The 25,475-nt window shown below is 40.1% G+C and overlaps 1 protein-coding gene across 8 annotated transcripts in view; it reads right to left on the reverse strand.

The window, feature by feature from the left end:
* CDKAL1 (CDK5 regulatory subunit associated protein 1 like 1) overlaps positions 1–25,475 on the reverse strand; it is a 712,098-nt gene that overhangs the window by 266,383 nt on the left and 420,240 nt on the right. For all 8 annotated transcript variants that reach the window (XM_047858501.1, XM_047858499.1, XM_047858493.1 and 5 more), the window contains one exon: positions 7,791–7,936. In XM_047858501.1, coding sequence (XP_047714457.1) covers positions 7,791–7,936 — 146 coding nt within the window. The remainder of the gene's footprint in view (positions 1–7,790; positions 7,937–25,475) is intronic.

The raw sequence follows: 25,475 nt of genomic DNA on the forward strand, positions 1-25,475 counted from the left end.
GCCAATATGTATTATCCCCGCCTCTTGCTCCTGTGGCCCTGGATGCTGTGCACACAGCATAGCAAAATGGGGGTCAAGGGGTCAAGGAGGACAAACTGAGCACCGTGCTCAGAACTGGGCATGCAGTCAACAGAGGACCACAGAGACACTACTACATCTCAACAGCTCTTGAGCACTTACGATATTGGGGAAAGAAAATAATCTAAGAAGTATTTATTTTTTCCTCCAGAGCATCTAGCTCAGCACCCGCTTCCAAGAGGCAACTCTAGCTGGCATTTGACCCTTACCATTTTCACTTTCCTAAAACTGCTACGTCCCTTGGCTTCCATGGTGCCATTTCCTCCTTCGTCTTCCCCTACATGGGCCTGACCCTGCCTTTTCACCCTCATCACAGGATCCCTTCACCTTTTCTATCACCCAAATGCCACTCTTCCGGAATCCCCTGTTTTTAGCCTTCCATTTTCTTTCTGCTGGATGATCTCATCACCCACAGCTTCATCTGCCACTCAAAAGCTAATTACTCACAAACATGTATCTCTACATCCTCATCTCCTTCCTTGGCTCTTAGCCCACCTTTTGTATAGTCTACAGGGGCTCTCCCTTGGGTTTTCTTTTCTTTCTTTTTTTTTTTTTCTTAAACATTTATTTTGAGTGAGAGAAGGAGAGAGTGCACGTGTGAGCAGGGGAGGGGCAGAGAAAGGGAGACAGAGAGAGAGAATCCCAGGCAGGCTCCATGCTGTCAGCGAAGAGCCTGACGTGGGGCTCAATCCCATGAACCATGAGATCACGACCTAAGCCAAAATCAAGAGTTGGACGCTTAAATGACTGAGCCACCCAGTTCTCATCTCCCCTGGATTTTCTATACAGGTATTGCAAATTCAGTATGTCCCAAACCAAACTCATTTTTTCTATCCAAATTCTTCCTACCTCTCATTTTCCCTCTTCTATTAGGTTTTGGGATAAAACACCATCCTTGACACTCATGCATACCTTTCTCACCTTCCCTTAGAAGCACTGTAAATTTTACTTCATTATTATTTGTCGAGTCCACCTTACTGTCTCCCATCGCTAGAGCACTGTGCCTTAGATTAGCACAACAGTACGGCACAATGATTGAGCTGCTCAGGCATCACAGGATCTCAGTTTTCACTGAGTTTCTATCACTGATTAGTGATTGCCTGACCATGGGAAAATTACTTAACATCCTTGGGACTTAAGGATTAAATAAGCGAACATATGTCACTGCCCTAGAGCAGTGCTTGGCACAAAAGTACAACTTAAAAATATTAGCCACTGGCTTTATTATTATCGCCATATTAAGTATTACTATTGGTATTGATATTGTTGCATTTATTACAGAGCTGAGAACAAAACTGATAAATAAAAGAAAAATGAGTGATTGGATCAATATTATTGTTAGGAAGATTGCTGTGCAGTAGAAACTGAAGACCTACTTTATTATGCATTAAATCACTGTGAGCTCTCACCAAGTCTTTTTAGCCAGTCTGAACTCTGATGCTCACTTTAAAAAGTGCAGATTAGGGGCGCCTGGGTGGCTCAGTCGGTTAAGTGTCTGACTCTTGATTTCAGCTCAGGTCATGATCTCAAGGTCTGTGAGATCGAGGCCCTTGTCGGACGCTGTGCTGACAGCACGGGGCCTGCTTGGGATTCTCTCTCTCTCTGCCCCTCCCCTGCTTGTATGCTCTCTCTCTCAAGATAATTAAACAAACATTAAAAAAAAAATAAAGTGGAGACTAAAAATACCTATCTTACATACTTCTGTGACTACATCATGACGTAACATGTGAGCCCTGGGGAACATGAAAATCAATGAAAGGAAAAATGCTTACTATCAGTACATGTTATCATACTATGCGACTCGACCCTTACGTTTACAACAAAACACTGAGGTAGAGAGAATGTACAAAGGATTAAGGGAAAGAAGCTTCTCTTCTCCGTGTTATTTCTGAAAGGAATAACACGATTGCATTGTAATGGAACGATAGAAGGTAGACAGAGGTTAGGAATGATGAGATTTCTCTCCTGACCAGGCTAGACAGAAAATGTAAAGCACCAATAGAAGATGTAATTACTTTCAAACCAATGAATCACGTGTAGAGTAATCCTACAATAATGCGGTATTTAGCACATGATGTCAGGATCTTCCAAATGTAAATATAATACCATGTCAAAAAAAGAAAAAGTGTTTTCTTGCTACATAACTGTTCTAATAATGCTTATTCATTCTTTTGAAAAAATGTAAAAGTAGCAAGGGAGGGAGAGGAAGACAACAGAATGTCACTATTTCAAAAAGAGGTCCGACAAGAGATAAAATAGCGAACAAGGTCTCACGGACACCCAAGAGAACAACCCAGTTAAAGATACTAGAAATGATGGAATAAAGTCAGAAAACAACTTTGAGGGAAGTATTTTGCCTAAATTATTTGGGAGGCAGTTATTCAGTGAATAGAAACACATCTGGGAATCTGGGAATGCATGTGGAAGAAAACTTAATTACCTAGTCCTTGCCGAATCTCTCTCTCTCTTTTTTTTTTTTTCCGCAATTTCTTTTCCTCTAGTCTGACAGATATTGCTGCTCAGGTGTCCAAGCCACCAGGAATAAAGCTAGATATAAAAACCGGAATAAAATACAAATTTAGCGCAACGTTCTTTCATCAGACTGTGTTCCAGTGTGGACACATGGATGATTGGGAGTAACGAAAGAAAGAAATGGGACTCAAGACGTTAATGAGTTAGCATCATTTTGTTTTCGTTTTTGTCTTCCCCCTTCAGACAGACTGGAAAAGTAGGCCACAGGATAGGCTGGCCAGTGTGAGACAACTCTGTGACTCACTCACAGAAACCAACCTGCCAAAGTGACCCCGGCTCTGTGCCCTCGTTGCCCCTTTGCTGCCTGAGTCCACAGCAGAGAGACGGCAGGACAGAGCTTTCCCTGCAAGGCTGTACCTCCCCTCTGGTGAGTCCTCCCTGCTGAAAGGTTCCCTTGTACCCCGAGTGCTCACTGGTTACTGGCTATGGCATTTCACTGGGCAATCTCTGGGTAGAGTCAGCTCAGGGGTGCGAATGGATATCACGATGCTAAAGGGTTAATATTCTACAAGCAACATGACGAATTGGCCCAGAATTACACAGCACATCGACAAATGATTACGGCAAATTCCGAGAATGGATAATATCGTGTCATTTTTAGTCAACACAAAGACGCTACAGGAAGGTACGACTTAAGATCTATGCAACTAGCAGGTGAAAACATAACTGGTCGTTAATTCATTCAAAATGCATCCACGGGGTAAGGGAGATGGACCCGGTCTCCCAGGTTTAAGGTCTGGTTAACATAAACCAAAAGGCCCCTGGACCTCCAACAAAATAATCTGTGGAAACAAAGAGATCTTTTAACATATAAACTCTTTCATGTCTTAAAATGTATCTATCAACAGGACATTCCTTCATCTTCTTTCACACTTTAATGTGTGAATTTGAGGACTCAGAGATTCTTTTCCTCAGCACGAGAACATATGCCTGAGAGAAGAATTCTATGTGTTGTCATTTTGTGAATATATGTGAATATACGGTTTTATGTTGGGGAAGTGATTGAGTTTACTGCTCCAAGGAGGGGGGCCCAATTAAAGTCCGTGTCCAAGGTCCCAACGCCCTAGGAACCCTAAGTATATCACCTTCAACATACCAAAGTGAAAAACCCTCTCATTAGGAAGTTAACTCTTTCAAAATAACATGAAAAAATACAATTTTATGCTTTTTGAAAAAATTCCAGCAGTATCTTAAAAAGGTAACAGAAAAACCAGTTCAGTGCCGATTAATAAAAGGAATAAAACTCATGAGGTACTTACTGAAAATCATGAAGACACCAATCTTTCTGAAACCAGAATGGCACCTTGGTGGTGTAGTTTGCTTCCGTATCCCTCCAAATCCCATTACACATTTCAAGGAATCATCTTACCCATTCATATAAAAACATCAACTTAATTTTCCAACTGGATTAATAAATCTGAATAGAATAATTTAAGTCATATGAGCGTCTGCTCACGACCAGCTGTTTTAAATTAGTATATTAAGCAGTTTAGACACTTTTCTTTGCAAAAGTTGCGTGATTTAATAAATTCCCATATGCCTCAGCACGTGCCAGCACCACCAGGTTATCTCCAATCCAGCTGCTGTTAGGAGAACAGTTGCCAACTTTCAAACAACTGCAGAGAATAATGAATCAACTTCAGGCTGGCTCACAAGTAAACTTCTACTGCTCCCAGCTATCACATGGGCCGGTTTCAATGGTAAAGAAAATTAATTAAAGAGATTTCACCTCCCTGTGTTTCAGAAACAGGGAGTCGTAAATATCGCTGAATTAGTAGTTTAAAAGCCCCCGTAGCTTCAGGTAGACTTAAACAGTTTGGACTTCTGTCTGAAATGCTAGAGGTTGTTTTAAAAATTGGATTTTTTGGGGCGCCTGGGTGGCTCAGTCGGTTAAGCGGCCGACTTCGGCTCAGGTCATGATCTCGCAGTCCATGAGTTCGAGCCCCGCGTCGGGCTCTGTGCTGACAGCTCAGAGCCTGGAGCCTGTTTCAGATTCTGTGTCTCCCTCTCTCTCTGACCCTCCCCTGTTCATGCTCTGTCTCTCCCTGTCTCAAAAATAAATAAATGTTAAAAAAATAAAAATAATAAAAAATTTTAAAAAATTGGATTTTTTTTTGGTGAGACAGATTAGGATGTGCTCCGTTCCTTATTCGTAACATGAATTTATGAGAAGATTCATATTCATGGAGAAAAAAAAAATCAAGATTCTCATCTATTAAAGGCTCACTGGGGAAAAAAAGGGCTTCAAAAGCTTCAGAGGAAAGAAGACATTAATAGAGGAGCTTAAAAAGCAGCTTCAAGAGGAAAGCACCAAACAAGTCATTTTAAGTCACAGTCATTTTGTGAATGCACAAAATGGCAAAATGACAGTGTGAGGTCCTCCTTCTAAAAAAGACAATATTTTATTGAATTCTGATTAAACTCTGGACAAAGCAATTTGTGCCGGATCAATTATCCAGACCAGCAGTGCCACAGAAATCCCTGAGACTTGGTATTTCCAACAGGCCCTCCTCTACTTGGCATAAAGCCATCTCGTTTTTACAGGGAAAAATAAGCAAAACATCACAGAAGAATCCCCTTACTTCATTTATTTCTAAATATTTGTTACAGTTGAAAAGTACTCCCTGGATGGGTGGACCTTCCCGAAAGGACAGGAAACACATTTTCACCACGCAGCACAGGTGGACCCCACTGTCCGTGCAGGAGAGAGTGCTGTATGCTTCTTCACAAGCAACAGGGCAGAAGGGACAAAATACACACTTTTATGGTTCTGATGAACTGTGTAAAACCATGCAAGGATCACGTGATTAGTCGTGGGGGTTGATTTCTTCTTTTTTTCTGAAGAGTACCTGTAACTTTTCTCAGTCATCGGCTCTCCGTATCAGGGCACCATACAGTCTGCCTTCTACATTTTTCCAATACATCTCGTAAGTTAAAATCTAAGTATGAAATTGTACACCGAGGTTGCTTCTGCCCTCGCTGTACATATACAACACAGAGTTTTAATAAAAAACGTTTCAGAGATGTTATCTAGACCCATACTCTACCATTTCAGTGATTCACACTACTTGAAACTGACATTGTGGATGGATGGGTGTGGGATGGGGGCGTCTTCTCCAGGCATCTCCAATATCCTCTCCAGGGATCTCTGAAATTTCCAGCAATGGAAACACTAGAGATCCTCAGGCAGAGTACTTCGTTCTGGGATCTTTCCGACAGCAGGGTAGTTCTAGAAAAGCTACAAAGATGCCTCAGGGTAATTCAGAATCCAAAAAAAGGACAATGAGTTTAACCCATGAATAAAGGCAAGAGCCTATTCTCTAACACTTTGATGTGATCGTCTTTTCACCTCTCTACACCTCATGGATGCTGTTGAAACTGTTCAAGATGCAACAGATTTAAGAGGGCCACCTTTGTAACAACATAAAAGGCTAGCACTTATTGTGAAATTGTTGCCCAGTTAGGTAGCCACAGTAATTCCCCAAACCACTGAGTCAGCACTCACCCAAGTGGAGGAGAAAGAGAGGTGTTGATTCCTTAACCTCACTGAATCACATTAATGCAACAAACTATTTGGAAAGTGTTCTAGTCTATTCTGCACAACAGGATGCATGTCTCCACTTGGCAAAATCTTGTGCAACAGGTATGAATCGTACACATTATTTGCCACTGCCCTAGTAATAAGCAAGAGGCAAGAAATTTCACAGGTGCAACAATTTATCTGCAATTTTGAAAACATTCCATTCACCAGTGCCAACGTGCCCAAAAGGACTCTCTCACAGGAGGCAAGTTTACCTACAATAAGCTAGAATGAACGCAAAGGAGAGATACAGGGGAACTTAACAGACACCTAACATAAAAGTTCTCACACTTCAGCCTTGACCTCCATTCTGTTCAAGAGCAGGAAGTACTATGGATGGTACAGATCTGTCATTATTCTGCTTTCTACTTTGAAGGCTGTATATATTTAACGGTTACAATTACGAAATCCTAGAATAAACATGCCTTCTATTCACTGATTTGAATATTCGAACAATTAGCTGTGTTTGTTTCAATGCACACAAGGGTCTTTATTTCTAGTGGTTAGGATAATCAAGAAATGCCTAGAGGTGGAAAAAAAAAATTAGAAAGACATAAAGGAAAGATGAGGGAGGAAGGAGAAAGTAAATAGAACAAGAAAAAAGATTTAAAAAGATTTCTATGTAGTCAGGATAAGTCACTAATTGAAGGTGGAAAAAATAACTGCTCACAGTTTGTATAAAGCAATCATACCCATGTAGCACTTCGACATGGTACAAAGGTATATAATTATAAACAAGAAGATGGAAACAAAAAGTTGTATCTTAATTAAGAGAAACAACAGAGGAAAAAAATATGGAAAAAAATTATGGAAAGTAGGAAGACGCATGCCACAGATACGCCCCGATAAATGACATATCGCCACAGGGGAGAGCAGTGCCCCAGACTTGAGAAGGTTTCGTATGACCTTGGCCAGCCCTGCTATTTCCTGCCTTGTATAATCACAGAAGGCAGTCAACGTTTGGTGATGATGAGAAGTAGGGTTTTGAAGAATATAATTATGGGCTGCAAGTGTTTTCTGTGGAAACAAAATGATCATTCATGTCTAAGATTGTGTAAATATGCCTTAATTTTGGTCAACAGCAATTTCAACTTTAAAAACACAGAATCCCAAAACCACCTTAGACATCACAATTCTCCAAGTGATCTTCAGGGATAAGCGGGTAAAAGCAAGAACGTTCCAGATACTCTTCAAAAAATGCTACTTGGGAGAAAATTATCTACTCCGCGGTGACATGAGTTGGCCGATCTCCACATCGGGCCCAGCTCACAACCTCAAAAAGCCACATTAAAGGAGATTTAAGCAAAGCCAACGCAGTTTTCATCTACGAGGTCACGCAGAAAAATGATTGCAATGCGTGTTACCTTGGACAGACTGTGGCAATCTCACACAAATTAATGGTATTTTGTGAACAGATGGGAGGTGGATATAAGAAGAAACCACATCAAGGGTCCCTAAGGAAACTTAAAGGCTCGGAAAGCTTCAAAACTCTCGCCTTCCCTCTGGTACCTTTAATTGTGGCTACAATAAGTGCATTTTTGCCACATGCTTTCGAAAGAAAAAAAGAAATGGTTATTTTCTTAAGTACTAACAGACTTACTTCTCTTTCAGAAAATCCACCACTCTTTTGAAGTCGGCCACGCAGTATTCTCTTCTCATTTCCGTGAGTACAGAGTCAGAGGCAGACTGGACCGGTATGTGCAGAAAAGCATAGACTCTGGGATGATTAAGGATTTTTGCCATTTCCTTAAAAAAAAAAAATGGAAGGAGAAAACATTAATCATTTTAAGGAATCAGGTAATGGTTCCCTTCAGATCAACACTCACAAGGGCAATCAAATCAACACAGCTGAAAACAGACCAATCACCCAGGCTCTTCAAGCGAGTGTCGACTGGCAATACTCTCTGATGACATTTGGAAATTTAATGTTACTTTCAGAGGATTCCACGCAAGCGTGGCTTCCTCATGTTGATCGTCTCTGTTAGGTGACGAAACAAAGGTAAACTCATGGATGCCTAAAGAGGAAGATACTTTTGAGTCTTTCAAAATAAACACTCTCTTGCCTCAAAGAAGTTTTATTATTTTGCCTTGCTACATTAGCAGGAAAAACACCAAGAGTTAAACAGTTGAGGCTCTACAATCCTGTGGGCTTGGATAAAACCTCCAAATTTAAGGCCAGTCAACACTTTCTTTTTTTTTTTAATACCAAAAGAGAAGAGGGAATATGTAACTCACCTGTTTCTTTTTCAGCTAGTTAATGAACACGTATTTTCTGAGTATCTACTATGCAAAAGACACAGCATCACACAATGAAGCTAACCAGTTGACCGGCTGATAGCTAGACGTAGAGTGTGTAAGAAGGGAGGAACAGGAAGATGATCCAATTTTGCAAAGGTAGAGCAAAATGGAGCGAAGCAAATTAGGAAGCGCAGAGAGTGTCTTAAAATTCCTCAGAGGATACAAAGGTGGGCAGGGAAAAGAGTGATACAAGGAAAGTTGCGTGAATGTGACCATTTACAAAAGCAGTAAGAACACGAGACGGATTCAGTCCTTCTCCAACTGCCCCCTGCCACTGGCTCATCAACTGGAGCCTGGCAGAAGGGGGAGAAGAGGAGAAGAGGAAAAGAGAAGAGGGCGCAGGGGGAGAGGGCGTGTACAAAGAGACCAAGAAGTAAAAATGTTGAGAAAGGAGCTGCTCCTTGATAACCTGCAGGCAACCAGTGATTTTTAGCTTTCGAAATACTGCATTTTCCTATGTGTTATTTCATTTCGTCCTTACAACAGTATTTTGAGGATCTATGGAGTCTGAGAGCCAGCTAATTCTGTAGAGTCACCTCCTAGCTCTTTAGGGGTCAGTCATGCATATGTATTAACCATGCCCCGCGTGTCTCCACTTTCTTTCCACCAACTGTGAACATCAGGGCTTTTAGGAATGGACTCGGATCGGTCACCTTCTTAATAGCAGCCTAGTCGTTTAAAAAAATCATCTTGGACCAAGAAATTCAAATAGCCAAATAACAGGACTCCTTGGAATGTTCTATCCATACTTTCTCTACTAGAAATTAATAGGTATACACACCTTGTCTTCTATCTATCTGGAAAGACAGCTAGATACGTGTCCATAGAGACATATACATTAGAGCTGGAGTTGAAGACTTTCTTATTCAACAGAAAAACGAATGCCTAACATATTATCTGTTCACAAAACTGTCATGTTTCTTGGCTGGGTACTCAGCCAGTAGGCTCTTCAGCACGAGCGGCACAGGAGGCCGCGTCAGGCGACGCTAATCATCACACACCCTGCCGCATACAGGCTGGCCTTCTGCTGTGCTTCTCTGCTGGCCAGGTCTTTTGGGGCTGAACATCAAGATCCACAGTGTAACAAAAGTGTGTGTTTCCTAAAGGGGCAGGACCCTGCGTTGGCCAACCTTCAACATACCTACTGTGATAAAAAGTGACACTTTAACAAGGAACATAATGCAGGGAATGAAATTTCACTCTCCTTCTCGGTGCCTCGGTTTTCTTATCTGTAAGACAGGGAGAGTGGCCGACCCACCTTCTAGGGATACTGGGAAAATAAAATAATTCAGTATGTGTTTACATGTAAGCCCTCAACAGACCAATTTATCTAATACTCTTCTTTCTTCCTTGAATAGTTTCTAAAGTTCCTGGTAACACATTTTCATCCAGATTAATGGGGACCTGGGAATAGCTTCAATGAGCTGGTCCCTGTAACTAGTAAGTGAAGGAGGTTTAACTTGTGCTGATGTGCATAAAATAAATTAGAAAGCGGTTCCCAGCGAACATGACCTTGGGCCAGAAAGGGGCGTGCAGTTTCTCTTGGAAACCCTCAGGGTGGCCTGCTACAAGCAGGACCCTGCTCCGGGTGAACTACTGGCCTGTCGCAGTATGACAACTTACAAACTGAAACGTTAATAGCAAACAAGGAGGATGAACGCGGTGAGTTTTTCCCGTGGGCTCTCAAAGTAAGACGGCCCAGGAGTAATTACCCTCAGCTTCATGCAACAGGCCCAGCAATGTTTTAGAATGGTAGGCGCCAGAACACAAAATAAACTTACCCCTTAATTAAAGTCTGTATTTCTCCCACTGAAAGAATCAGGACTTCACAGATTCATGTACCCCGAAGAGACAGAGTAGATATTTTCTGTTCTGGTTTTAGGTCTATTCCTTTTCTCAAGAACTCTGCATGTTGGTGAAGGACCTTTTGGTTTCTTCACCTTTCAAAATTCTTCCCTTATTTCTAAGGTTCAGCTTATTGTCACAGGTTCTCTGGAGCCAGAGATTACTTCCTCCTCTCTGACGCCTCAGCAACTGCTCCTGCTGTTACCCAAGTGCTTTCTTGGTCCCACCTTGCACCACGGTCATCGATCTCCAAGAGGGAGGCTCTCTGAGAGGAGGAAATAACTATCTTGCCCTTCTCGTTGGATCCCCACAACGGCTACTGCTAGGTATACGACCAAACATATAAATATAGATATGGGTTAAAACCACATGAACATACATAGAAAGAGATTTAAATTTTTTTAAGTGTTTATTCATTTGAGGGAGAGAGAGGCAGGGCACACGTTGGGGAGGTGCAGAGAGAAAGGGAGACATAGAATCCGAAGCAGGCTCCAGGCTGTGAGCTGTCACCACAGAGCCCGACGCGGGGCTCGAACTCATCAACCATGAGATCGTGACCTGAGCCGAAGTTGGACACTTACCCGACTAAGCCACCCAGGCGCACCCATAGAAAGAGATTTAAAATGTGTGTGCTGTTTGATAGGAAGACAAATGTTCAAATAGTAATGGTTGGACTCAAGCAGGTAAACAAACATATGATTGGCCAGCCTTAATTTTTGGAAGTGAAAAATTCTATGTTAATATATAAGTAAATATAAAGTAAAAATGAGGCATTTCATAGGTAGCACCCCCTCCCCATTGGGTTATATATCTAAAAATCAGTTGCAGCTTTAGGTTGGAATCACAATGCGTTTTCTTAGGCAAGTAGTTTATAAATGCAATTAATTTATAAATTAATTATAAATGTGGGGCCCAGGTTAACCAAAGGAATAAGTGGGGGGGGGGGCACTTAGTTCAAAATGTGGCTAACAAAAAAATGGCAGCCATGAGCAAACCCTGAGTTCTGAGCTGGCTGTGAGTCGGAGTAGGTGGGCAAGTATGCGAGTTGGTATGTGGGCACACGAGGGGTGTGTGTATGAGGAGCTGTGGTAGCAACTAGTACGGAAACAGTATCTCTTTTAATATAAGGTCACTTACACTTTAAGGGCTAATGTATCAAGGCTGCTTAACATCTAGACGGTGACTACTTTAGAAGCAGGGATTACAGAATGGTTAACCAAATCAATGAAACAGTATTTCCACCCAGTGCTTTTCTTTGGAGCTCTCCTTTCACGAGCTGGTAATCGTCTCAATGTTTGTTAGTTTTTTTATGAAATTAAAAAGCAAAGAAAACGTAATGACTTGACAAAAACAGACCATTTTTATTTATTTATTTATTTTTAAAATTTTTTTTTCAATGTTTATTTATTTTTGGGACAGAGAGAGACAGAGCATGAATGGGGGAGGGGCAGAGAGAGAGGGAGACACAGAATCGGAAACAGGATCCAGGCTCTGAGCCATCAGCCCAGAGCCTGACGCGGGGCTCAAACTCACGGACCGCGAGATCGTGACCTGGCTGAAGCCGGACGCTTAACCAACTGCGCCACCCAGGCGCCCCAAAAACAGACCATTTTTAAAAGCAATCCTATAACGGGTACATCTTTAAAAGAAATGTGTCATTTCTGTTGCTCTGCAGTCATCAAATGAATCATCAATATTCTGTCTGGTTTTAAATATGTGCACTACCAGTTTAACAAAGTCACTCAGCGTGTGAGTGCACAAAATGTACTAATACTTGTATTCAGATGTCTGTGCATTCATTTTGATGGTTACCAGTCATAAAGTCTGCTCAGGTTGTAGCTTTGTTAGAAAGCATATGCATATTTAAAAAGCTAATCTTGACAGTGCTACATTGTTTTCAACTAACCTAAGACATATGAGGAAGCAAAAAGCAAAAAAAAACTTCAAAAAAAGATAAATTAAACCATTCCTTTAAGCATTGCAAACAAAGCTTATATGAGATATCATTCACGTGCCATACAATTGACCTATAAAAAAAAAGGTGTGCAATTATGTGTTTTTTAGTATATTCACAGGATGGTGCAGCCATCTAAAATCTAATTTTAGAATTGGTTCATTCCCCCTAAAACGAATCCCAAATCTTCCCATTTTCCCCTTTCCACAACCCCCTCCCCCCAGTCCGAAACAACCAGCAGTCTACTCTCTGGCTTTACAAATTGCCTACTCTGGACAATTCATATAAATAGAACCATCAGTCTTTTGGAAATGGCTTCTCTCACTTATAACGTTCTCAAGGGTCATTCATGTTGAAGTACGTAGGCTTTTTTTTTTCAATTAAATAAAATATAGGGATGTAGAATTTATTAAATATGCCATTTCGTACAAAAGTACCTCAAACGTTCTGAATATTTATTAGCTTGAAAGGTAGTAAAGCAAGTTTCATCCATACTTACGGACTTCTGCAACACAATCTAATGGCATAAATCTGACAGAGATTAGCTGTTACATATAAAATCTTTTTAGGAAAAACTACAACAGATGCAAAAGATGGAGAGGGAATGTTAAAAAATTCTTTAAAAAAACTTCCCTTAAAAAGAGAAGAACTGAGGGTGGGGAGTATAACTGATTATTTTTTGGTTCCTATTTTTTTGTTGTTGTTTCATTGTGGCAAAATATATGTAACATAGAATTTCCCATTTTGACTACTTTTGAATGTATGATTCCATGACATTAACATGCTTTCATGATGTTATATTCAGCCATCACCACTACCCATCTCTAGAACTTTATCATCCCAAACTGAAAACTCTGTACCCATAAACATCACTCCCCATGCCTCCCTCCCCCTGCCCTTGGTAGTCGTCATTTAGTTTCTGTGTATGAACCTGACTATTCTGCTAGGCACCTCATATAAGTGAAATCATTACAGTATCTGTCCCTTTTGTCTGGCTTATTTCACTTGGCCTAACATCTTCTACGCTCACCCTGCTGTAGCAATACTTTGCTATTCTAAGTATCTCTTTTCCAAGGAGCTGGGTGCTCCACTGTCAATGCCAGAGCACACTGTACAGGCTCCTATCAGCACTTAGTTCCCTGTCCTGTAATTCTGCCATACATGCTCACACCCCAAGGATGTATCTTATTTATTCCCTGCATCTCCCCATATCCTCGCTAATGCCTGGCCCTTAAATACCTAAGTTATAGTTGAATGAACGAATGATTCGATGAGCCAATTAATTAGTCAACATGAATTATTTTAGAGGAAGTCCTACAAAGACTTCTAGGTAAAGGTCAAAACAGCAATGCCTGTGTTCTAGGAGATCCTATTTCCGGAGTCACCTTCAATACTCCCAAAGTCATGTAAGTCAAGATAAAATAAGACCGGAGTCATATGTCATCCATTACTTCATTAATGACACCGTAACAGCCACTAAGTGAATTACCAGCACCTACATTTACTCTCAGCAATCTAAAAATAAATTATCATTTAATAGCAGCAGTAAGACAATTGAGGGAGCCTAAGAAGAGAACATTTCCAATCCGCATGTCCCAAGTGAGGAGGATTAGATATTGTGAACAGATTCTAATTCACATTTGATCTATAACTTAATTATAACAGGAAATTCACTTCCAAACTGCAAAGAGTTAACGTTTTCAGTATTTGCATTAATATAAGTTGAGCCCTCTGTTCTAATTAGCCTTCACAGAAATGTTAAAAGGACTTCAATGCTCCTTCACCATTACAAGGGTCATCAATAATAATCAGACTTTGCATTACAAAGATAAAAATGTATATGAATACTAATGTCAGAATGCTAAGAGTTGTAATCACACACACATTTGTCTTCAACTGATGTTGCCATTGTTCTATTTCATAATTATCATTCCGCTCTGCCGTCACCAAGACATCAAGGGGGTTTTTATATCCTGTGGTAGTGATGGTTTCATGAATCTGTATGTATGTGAAAATTCATGAAAACTTGAACATACATGACTAAGTCAATTTTACTGTGCAAAATTTAAGACAAAACGGCAAAGAGGAAAACTCACAGTAAAATTTGTTGTGTTTTATTTTTTTTTTTAATTTTTTTTTCAACGTTTACTTATTTTTGGGACAGAGAGAGACAGAGCATGAACGGGGGAGGGGCAGAGAGAGAGGGAGACAAAGAATCGGAAACAGGCTCCAGGCTCCGAGCCATCAGCCCAGAGCCCGACGCGGGGCTCGAACTCACGGACCGCGAGATCGTGACCTGGCTGAAGTCGGACGCTCAACCGACTGCGCCACCCAGGCGCCCCACAATTTGTTGTGTTTTAAACACCATGTAACATGAACAGGTAATAGCCTAAAAAAAAGAAACGAACAATATACATATAGTTGCCTTGTTTTCTATTAAAACAAAACAACACTGAGTCTTCTAAACACTAAAAGAACAAATCAATACTTGATGGGTTTAATGGGGAAAGTGCAGTCTGATTACACCGAGCACTCAGCAAAGGCTGTCCTATCGGCTTCTCTCAAACCTGACACAAATAATTAAGGACTGCGACCGGGAGGCAGGGGTTGAAGATATATTTCTCATTTCTTTATGGTCTCATCATTCAAAGGCTAACTTCAGGTAACTTCTGTTTCAAGTGTTAGGTGGCATACTAAGAAGAATGTTCTTGTGGTTTAATCGCTCCAGTCACAATTGCTTGGTATGGACTTGCTCACAGCAAGTATTTAGTCAACATGAAACTAACTTTCTGGGACTGGGGATGCAGAGAAGGACAGCAAACTCCTGGGCATCTTACAAACGTGCACACACAAAACTGCGTCCTCTGCAGATGAGCACAGGGCGGGGGGTGGGCCCTACATGCATCTCCTCTGACCCCTCATCTCCTGAAGTGGCTTCCCTCCCTATGGGGATGTTACCATCTCTGCCTAAACTCAGGAGTAGCCACATGACTTGAACGGCCAATGAGATGTGGGCAGAAATGACAGGTATGACTTCTGGACAGAAGGGTTTCTCCATCTCTAATTTCCCCCTTCTTCTACGATCGAAGTTCGGACGTAGAGACAGCTCAAACAGAGCTTCAGTCAGTCCCTGACAGGCATTTAGCATGAGCAAGGAAATACGTTTTTGTCATTATAAGACAGTGTCATTTTTTGAGATCATTTGTCATACAGCATAACCTCATGCATCCCACTGCCACACTGTCATTTTATGGATGAAGGAAAGAACATTTGGAGACATTTAAAATAATATGTTCAGGGGCGCCTGGGTGGCTCAGTCGGTTAAGTGTCTGACTTCGGCTCAGGTCATGATCTCACAGTTCGTGGGTTCGAGCCCCGGGTCAGGCTCTGTGCTGACAGCTGGGAGCCTGGAGCCTGCTTCAGATTCTGTGTCTCCCTCTCTCTCTGCTCCTCCCCTGCTCATGCTCTGTCTCTCTCTGTCTCTCTCTCAGAAATAAATAAACGTTAAAAAAACTTTTTTTAAATAAAAAATAAAGTTTATTTATTTATTTTGAGGAAGGGAGGGAGAGAGGGAGAGAGAGAGAGAGGGAGGGAGGGAAAGAAGGCTCACACAGGCAGAAGAGGGACAGAGAGAATCCTAAGCAGGTTCCACGCTGTTAGTGCGGAACTGGACGGCAGGGCTCAATCCCACAAACCGTGAGATCATGACCTGAGCTGAAATCAAGAGTTCAACGCTTTACAGACTGAGCCACCCAGGCACCCCTGCAAAGTCCTTTTCCTTAAGCAATTTTCAATAAATACTGGGATGGAACTATAAATCAGTTACAAAGAGAGAAGAGGGGAGGAAGAAATTAACTCGTTACATGGGCAACAGAAGATTTCATTCCAAATGGAGTTCAATCTTCAAGGATAAAAATTTTCCAGGCAAACCGCAAGTGGTAACACATAACCTATCCCACTGTCTTGAGACACAAAGCTGTATATTTTGTACAATAATCTACCAACCTATTATATAAATTGCGCTTTTTTTTTTTTTGCCTAATAATATCGATTATGTCTTTTAAAGTACATTTGAGAAAAATAAGAAATGCACTTGGGGACCACTTAAGGTTTCCATACCTATTTACCCTTTTATCAGGTATACCGATTGTAACATTCTTTCTTGAAATCGTGTTAAAGAGGGAATTGTTCACTTGAGACATTTGGTTTATAGATCTTATGAAGCTGTGCTCGTTACACACCTTTGGAAAAAAGATGCATAAAGTAATTAGCATACATAAAATAATTTTAAAAACCCACTTTAAAAAAAATAAACACTAAAAAATATTTTTCTGTATTATCAAAGTAATACGTATTCATTTTTGAGATTTTTGGAAAACAGAAAAATAGAATGGGAAAAACTGATAGTTACAACAATCACTGTTAAAAAAGAGAAACATTACTCTTATTATCATCTTAAAACAATCAAATTATAAAATTATATCCGATATTACCCAGGGGGGTTTAGAAGAAGTGAAATGACTTTCAAAGACCAAGATATTAAGCTAATAATATTCCTTAACAAAACATCATTCCTGTGAGCTCAATTTTTTCCAAAATGAAAGAAAACCTTTCTTCTAGGCAGGGTCCAAATCACCCAGGCACTTAACACTCCAGGGGCTCATAAAGCTGCCACATTAGCATAACAGGAGAGAAATCTGAATATGGGAACAACAAACAAAGGAGAATCAGAGATAACAATCAGCAAAACACCTTAGCATCATTCCGGAAGAAGTTACTACCCTTAGAACAATGCTGTCCAGGGAGCTACAATGAGAGAGTGAACAAAATAAATAAGAAAGAAATCTCTTTGTTCAAGAAGAACATAAAAATGGGAATGAAAGTAAAAGATGAGGAGAGGGACAGACGGGCAGTCCTTCCCCCACTCCCAAAGGGACTGTAACGCGAGGGAGCTCTTCAAAGATCTTCAAGACCTTTGATCTTAAAAGCATGCATCATCGGCAGTCATTTATTTAGAATGATTATCAGGGGCACCAAAAAACGTTCTCAGCCCTCTGCAATCACAATGCCATGAGTGGTGCAGCAGCAGTAGTTAATAGTAACAATAATAATAATAATTATTATAGTAATAATAATAGTGATGGTGATGTGAAAAATATAGCAGTTAGCATCCTCATGTACTAGAGGCTGTGCTAAGTCACATGCCTCAAATGTAAACTTCTGAACAAATTAGGAATGAGTTTTACTGCATCTAAGACTGAGAGAAGTTAACGACCTTGCGCAAGGGACACTGGCAGAACAGGATTGGAAACACTGGCACCCTGCCCCTGGAACCGGAATATGCCACCAGAACTACACCTCTTTGGTATAGGAGACATTTCGAGTTAAAGGCAATGGAGAAGCAGCAGACCCAGGAAAAGCACCAAAACACAGGGCCTTTGTTTTCCTTTTGTAAAGGCAATTTCTATTTATAAAGGAAATTTTCATTTTTAAAGACGGAAATTTGGAAAAAAGAAAAAGATACAAATATGGACACTCCGGACCAGGAAGAGGAGAACATTTAACGATTCTCATGGGAGACAAAAAGTAAACTTAGATCTGCATTGCAAACCTTCCTAAGGAATCCTTGTTTACTTTTCCTGGCCACCTTCTTTTAACTGGTCTCCCTCACACAAAAGCCCCAAATCCCTTTTGTTTCAGCCCAGGATGGTATACAGACTCAAGTTCCAAACACAGGGTTGGTGACTGTCAGGTGCTTCCACAAGCACACATGATGATGCATTTGTTGATCGACTTCTGTTTTACTCTCACTAATCTGTCTTCGGCCACTCCCAGAGAGAGAACCCCTCCCAGAGAGACGAGGATGGGTGGAGGAAAAGATTTTTCCCCTCCCCTACGCACTGCTGCATCAAAAGTGCCTCACAAAAGCATCGTTCCTGCAGACCAATGTGTGCTTCTCCCTAAACCTAAAATTATTCTTGAGGAACAGCACAAACTAACTCACATGAAGGTGTTAACAATAATTTCTGGGCGTGGGGCTGGACAGAAGCCTTGAAGAGGGATCTCTCTAAAACAAGACTTAAATCTCTCTCTCTCTCTCTCTCTCTCTCTCTCTATATATATATATATATATATAAATATATATTAAAGTGGATTTAAATTTTAAGTTGCCTATTTTTCCTTATATCAGATTTATTAGAAATGTATGGATTTTTTCAAATGTGTCAAAATGCATAAATTAAATAGCTCCTATCACATTACTCGAAATTAGATGATAATAAATGGGATCTTTGCAGTCTTTTGCTACTGAGCAGTATGAAATCTAAATTCAAACTGATAAGTGGGTATATAATTTTTATAGGGCAACAAGGCAGGGCTCCTCCTGGTTCCTCCTGGTTCCACTTTGATTGTTTTCACTTGGTAAATCTGGCTTCGCACATCAGTTCTTTAATTGGAGCTGAACTGAAAGCATTTGCAGTGACGGCGGGGTGGGCTGGCTTGTGGAAGAACACCCCGTCAGAATATTCTGTTATTCTAACCCGCTGCTTTTCTAAGCATCGTGGCTCCAACGTTACAGCACCAGACAGACTGTCTAGAACATAAAGATCAGGAAAAGCTTCTCTTTCATGAAGCAAATTCACCTTTTAAGACTTGAGCTAATTTTTTACTGGTTTGTTTTGTTTTTAATTTTTTCAATGTTTATTTACTTTGGAGTGGGGGTGGGGTGGAGGCGCAGAGAGAGAGAGGGAGACAGAGGATCCAAAGCCACTCTGTGCTGACAGCAGAGAGCCCGACGTGGGGCTCGAACTCATGAACCGTGAGATCAGGGCCTGAGCCGAAGATGGGAGGCTTAACCAACTGGGCCACTCAGACATCCCAAAGTTTTGTTATTTTTTAATCAAATGGAAGTTAAAATTCAGTGAGATTGAAATAAGATTTCTTCAAATTAGAGACGAAAATGAAGATTTTTATCAAAATCTTCTGTCAAAGCCTGTGCCTCTACAAATATGCAAAAAATAGGCTGCACCTTTATTGTAAGTTTCTGCCTCATGAGAATAGAATTTGATACAGAAGTGTTTTCAGATCTTGAATTTTGCCATTTTTATTGGACGAAATTACTTTAACAAAATGACAATCAGGCTTTGTACTTCATCTTTCCAATGATCAAACAGGTCTTGAATGTATATTATCAACCCATTATGTTTACCCACCTTCAGAAGTGGAGTAACATGGATCTAGGTAACAATGGTTCAGGAGATGCTAAGGCACCAGATTACATGCTAAGAATTTTCTTCTGTCTTAGGTGAGAGAAATGATTTCCAAATCAAGTACTCTGCCTTCTCCTTAATATGTCAAAATTCGCTAGAGATCGAGAATATAGAAGACAGAAAGGAAAAGAAAGAACTATGTCAAAGGTAAGTCTAACAAAATGCGGAATATGCTGGAGTGACCCAGGATGGAGGGGAAAGGTCTATCTAATGTTAAATCATTTCTCTGTTCCCATCCTCACAGGACTCTAATCTCTCCACAGAACTACCCAAAGGGCACAGTTCAGAGGACATCTAGGAAGAACCGGGAATTACTCTGAAAGGTTATCAAGAAGAGGAGTACACGTTCCAGATGAAGAAATGTATCCCAAGCATCCCATGAGTAAAATTAACACTCTGGAATGTCTTCTGAGTGAAATGAAGGAAGGAGAATTCAATACTTTAGAGGTTTAAGGATTACACATTAAAACTACTCATTAAAAGCTAAAAACAAATGGGATTCTCCCATCCGGGTGTTTAACTTTATTTTTTCCTTAACAGACTTCTGAGTGACTTTCCACAATTGCTGGCTATATAAATGAAGTTTATTAATTTTTTTTATTATTTTTTTAACGTTTATTTATTAAAGAGAGAGAGAGAGAGAGACAGAGCACGAGTAGGGGAGGGGCAGAGAGAGAGGGAGACAGAATCCGAAGCAGGCTCCAGGCTCCGCGCTGTCGGCACAGAGCCTGACGCGGGGCTCGAACTCACGAACCAAACTGTGAGATCATGACCGGAGCTGAAGTCAGATGCTTAACCGCTTAACCAACTGAGCCACCCAGGCTCCCCTAAATGAAGTTTGAAAACGAACTTTATATAGATGAATGGATAAAGGAATGTGGTATATACTGTTGCATGCGCGCGCGCGCGCACACACACACACACACACACACACACACACACACACACACACAGTAACATATCCAGCCATTAAATAAAAAAAAAAGAAATCCTGCCACTTCCAACAGTCTGAATGGACCTTGAAGGCATTATGCTAAGTGAAATAAGCCAGATCATAAAAGTTCTCATCACAAGGAAAAAAAAAATTTTAAGCATGTGTGGTGAGGATTGTTAACTAGATTTATTGGGGTTATTTCACAATATATACAAATATCGAATCATTATGTTGAATGCACGAAACTAGTATGTTACATGTCAATTATATCTCAATTTTAAAAATGATTGTGGTAATTGGATTGTGGTGGTTGGACAACTACACAAATTTACTAAAAATTATCGTCAAACTGCATACTTTATTTTTTATTTTTAAACTGCATACTTTAAAACATAAGAGTATAACATTCAAGCTTAAAATGCAGAAATTTAGGTATAAAGTATCTAAAGTTGATGTTTGCTTAGAGGCGTATACCAGGTCACTGAAAAAGCCAAAATAAGAACTGTGTATACCAAAACAGAGTTTGTTGCACTTAAATACATTGCCCCCTGGTAAAATTAGCTGCTAATAAAAGCTAAATAAAAGATGCCAACTATTTTTTATATATGATGTGGTGGGTGAATGCGGTAGGGGCATGGGGCTAATGAGAATGGAGTCTGTGGTAATTGCCTAGTAAAGGTACAGGGTTCTAAGGACTCAACATAAATTATTAACCCTCTGTGTACACTGGGAAAGACGGGCGGGGGAGGGGTTGATAAAGTATGGATGGATTTTTAGTAAACAGGGTAGCTGGGAGGTGGGGGGGGGGCTGCATTTCAGACTGTGGGTGACATCTGAACAAGGGTGAAAAGTCTAGAGCACGTTCTAGGCAAAGCAGTAGGTCTGCTCAAAGTGGAAGTGTGTTACTTGAAAACTGATACATGTTAGAGGGAGAGAGGAAAGTCACCACTGGAAAAGGAGACCGGGAAGGCGCCTGAGTCCTGGAGGGCTAGAGTGCCAGACCAGGGTGTGGGATTTTGTTTTGCAGACAAGTGAGTGGTATTGAAACTTTTGCTTGGTATTTATTACCCCAAAATGATTCTCTGAAAACCACGAGCCACCTGATACATTTTTTATTGACACTGAAATCTTTCCCGAGGAGTTTAAATAGTTGCAGAAGATGTACTCTCTGGCATATTTCAAATATGGGACTGTGAAATACAACTGTTACATCACACTCTGAAACGTATTCAATGAGATATAAAAAATAGGAAAATTGGCATCCTTTTTTTTCCCCTCCACTTTGAATTTCCTTTCTAATTCTGCCACAGCATTTTATCTAATAATTTTTAAGCTTTAAAGTCTTCTATTGATAGATTCTAACCATCCTTCTCTGTATCAAAATTTGTGTATATGTTAAAATAAAAACATTGTGACCTCAAGGCTCTAAGCATTTTTAAAGAACATTTTTAAATCGAATTGTTGTTAAATTACTCCTCGTACACAATTCATCAAAACAGTATAAATATTTATTTAGCATAAATGTAAAAATTTATTATGACGGCAATCTTTGATGAAATGGATGGTGAGGGAAGCAGGCATGGGAACTCTTTATGCCTTGCTTTGAAAAAGGCAGTTTCAGAAGTCCTTTGTTTGGTGGCCTGAGGGTGTTTGGATAAAGGTGAGAGGGAGGTGTGACAGGAGACCCAGCGTGAAACCTTCACTACAGACAAATCAGTTTTAGGAAAGGGTACAAATGAAAAATGAAGATCTGGAAATAGATTCGTTTTTAAGTGACCCTCGCCTACTAGTTGGTTTTTATCCAGATATACTGTCCAGCCATTGGAAGATGCACACTTAACACTGTGGTTTGGAAGAAAAAAGTGTGACCTCGACAGTGCAGTTACGTGTAGGAGGTAGATACGGCAAAGCGTCCGAGACTTCTAAGGGTTGACTAATGTAAGAAACACACAGCAACTACTCGGATATAGTGGACGAAGGTGGGAAACTCACCGATTTTGAAACTCTGTAACCAAGCAGGAAAAGGTTGTAATTCTTTGGCAAGGAAATACTGAGCTCATTTTTAAAAATTGAGACATAATTGACATATAACATTATATTAGTTTCAGGTGTACATCATGATTTGATATTTATGTATATTGTGAAATAATCGCCACAATAAATCTATTTAACATGCCTCATCAGACGTAATTACCAAGTTTTTTTTCTTATGGTGAGAACTTTCAAGATCTACTCTCTCAGCAACTTTCTCATACAATGCAGTTCTCATAAATACATTCCATGCTGTACATTACATTTTCATGTCTTGTTTAGTCATAACTGAAAGTTTGTGCTTTTTTTTAAGTTTATTTATTTATATTGAGAGAGAGAGGGGGACAGAGAGTGAGACTGAGAACGAGTAGGGGAGGGGCAGAGAGAAGAGAGAATTCCAAGCAGGTTCCACGGTGTCAGCACAGAGCCTGACTCAGGGCTTGAAGTTATGAACCATGAGATCATGACCTGAGCCTGAGCTGAGATCAAGAGTCTGAGGCTTAACCTACTGAGCCATCCAGGCGCCCCTGAAAGGTTATATTTTTGGCCACCTTCACCCTTTCACCAACTCCTTCAACCCTCATTCCCACTCCCCTCTGGCAATCACCGATCTGTTCTATCCATGAGCTCGTTTTTTTTGTGGTGGTTGTTGTTTTATTTTTTAATATCACGTGTATGTGAGATCATACAGTATTTGTCTTTCTCTGTTGGACTTATTTCACTTAGTGTAATGTCCTCAACATCTACCCAGAGTGTTGCTAGTGGCAGGATTTTCTTCTTATAGCTGAATAATATTCTACTGTATCTACATACACTACATTTTCTTTATCCATTCATCCCTCCAAGGATATCTTACTTTTTATACAGGAGAGATTTTAATGAACAGTTAACCAAAAAATATTTGTCATCGTTTCAAATATAAAGGACTAACTATAACTATTTCTAAATTCTAGGTGCCTAAAGCTGTTTCTTAAGATAATCCAGATACAAGGCGTTCACATGACAGGTCAAATCCGTTGAAGGGCAGAGGACACTGCCCAAGTGCTATGGTAGTGTTCAATCATACCTCACTTTTGCTGTCCAAAGTAAGATTTTTTTAAAACAAATGAAAACTCCACATTCCAGAAAAAAAAAAAATCCACATTCACTATTTTGCACATTTTACTATTCATGTCTCTAAATCAACAACCAATAATAAAATGATTAAATTCATTTCTTTCAACTGAACTTTAAAATGTGCAACACGATAAATTCCCATAGTCCACTCCAAAAGAAATGTACCATATTGCATCAGTCAGTAATGAAACAGTTAACTTGTAGCCTAAAGAGAATATGAAAACCGGGTGGTTTCAAATGCAGCTCAACTTGAGAGTCATCTGTGTGCCTAATGTAACATTTATTTCCTGCTTCTATTTTCACAAGGTATTTTGTATTACTAGATATAATTATATATTCTACAGAATGAAAAAGTACAATACGAGGCCTCCTTCAGTCCCATCTGGATATAATAAAGGAATCGAATTTTGAAGTGGCAGGACTGTGAAGGGAAAACTCAACCTTTAATCATAACAGAAACAGCTGATTGTCCTTTTTCCTACACTGTGCCACCTACTAATAACTGTTAAGAAAAACACCAGCCACATGTGAGACTCTGAATCAGCGTAGGATCTGAAGAGCCACAGACTGGCTGAATCCGTTTCAAGCTGACTTTACAAAACCCAGTCCAAAGTTGAACCTTTGCAACATTATATGTGGAATGTCCTTTAGGATTCTGATTACGTAGTAGCTGAGTAGCCACATCTGTGATACATTACAAAACCAAAGCAGCTGCCAGTAAAGCTTTTAGTATTTCGAGAACATACACTGGGTTTAGTAAACCCTATACTGTCTCCCCAGTCTAAAATTTTACTCCCTTCCATGTCTTTGAGTTTGTAACTACTTTCTCTTCCTTGAGTTAGTACAGATGAATTTATTAGATTATTAATCTATTAATTAGACATGTAAAAGTAATAAATAACTTTAAGGGACTTATTAAAAAGTCATAGAATGAGAAAACTAGGAGATCAAACTGCTTGCTCTCCTAGACTACCATTTCCAGGCAAAGATAAAGATTTAACAGATGTTGTAGGATTTGTGGAAGGTCACACCGTTCATCAGGGCTAGAATAAGGGTTAGAACCAACACCTTCAGGTTTTCAGAACAGTGAGTGCCTTCTTAAATACAACTCTTACAAGTTAAAATTTATGATAGGTTTCCTAATAATTTTTTTTTTACAGACTTAACCAAATTACACCAAAATGCATTCTCACAGTGTGGCTTATTGACTCTGCCATCGTAAAGATATATTTAATATAAATATAAACTCTGTATTCCAATTTTTTTCATTCTCTTGAATAGGCATTGCATCAACCACACACTGGAAAAAGGCAGCAACTCACAACCAATCCCAAACAATTCCGCACGCAGGGGAGGATTAAATACTGGGTCATTTGTTGAAGGGTCTTTATTATGTCCCATTCAAAATCTATGTAAGAGAAAAGTGGCAAGACTCATACATGGCTGGCAATTTTTTTAAAGCCAAACACATGTTAGCCAGCAATTCCACTCCTCAAGTGTAAACCCAAGAGAAATGAGCATATATGTCCACCAAAAGGCACAAATGATAACATTCGTGTAAGCTTTACCCATAATAGCTGAAATCCAGAAATCATCCTGATATTCAACAGGAGAATGGCGGGGGAAAAAATGTGGTGTATTGACATGACAACAGAAAGAAACAAACTCCCCACACACATGGCAACACGAATGCCTCTCCCAGACATGCTGTTGGTCAAAGGACAAGATGGCGGCAACACAGAGGAGGCCCAGCGAATACTGGCATACCTCGGTCTCTGCTTACAGTGACTCATCATCACCTGGGGACCAGTCCTCCCACCGTGGCCCCTGGAGAGCCTC

The sequence above is a fragment of the Prionailurus viverrinus genome, chromosome B2 (genome assembly GCF_022837055.1).
Source record: "Prionailurus viverrinus isolate Anna chromosome B2, UM_Priviv_1.0, whole genome shotgun sequence".
Taxonomy (NCBI): Eukaryota; Metazoa; Chordata; class Mammalia; order Carnivora; family Felidae; genus Prionailurus; species Prionailurus viverrinus.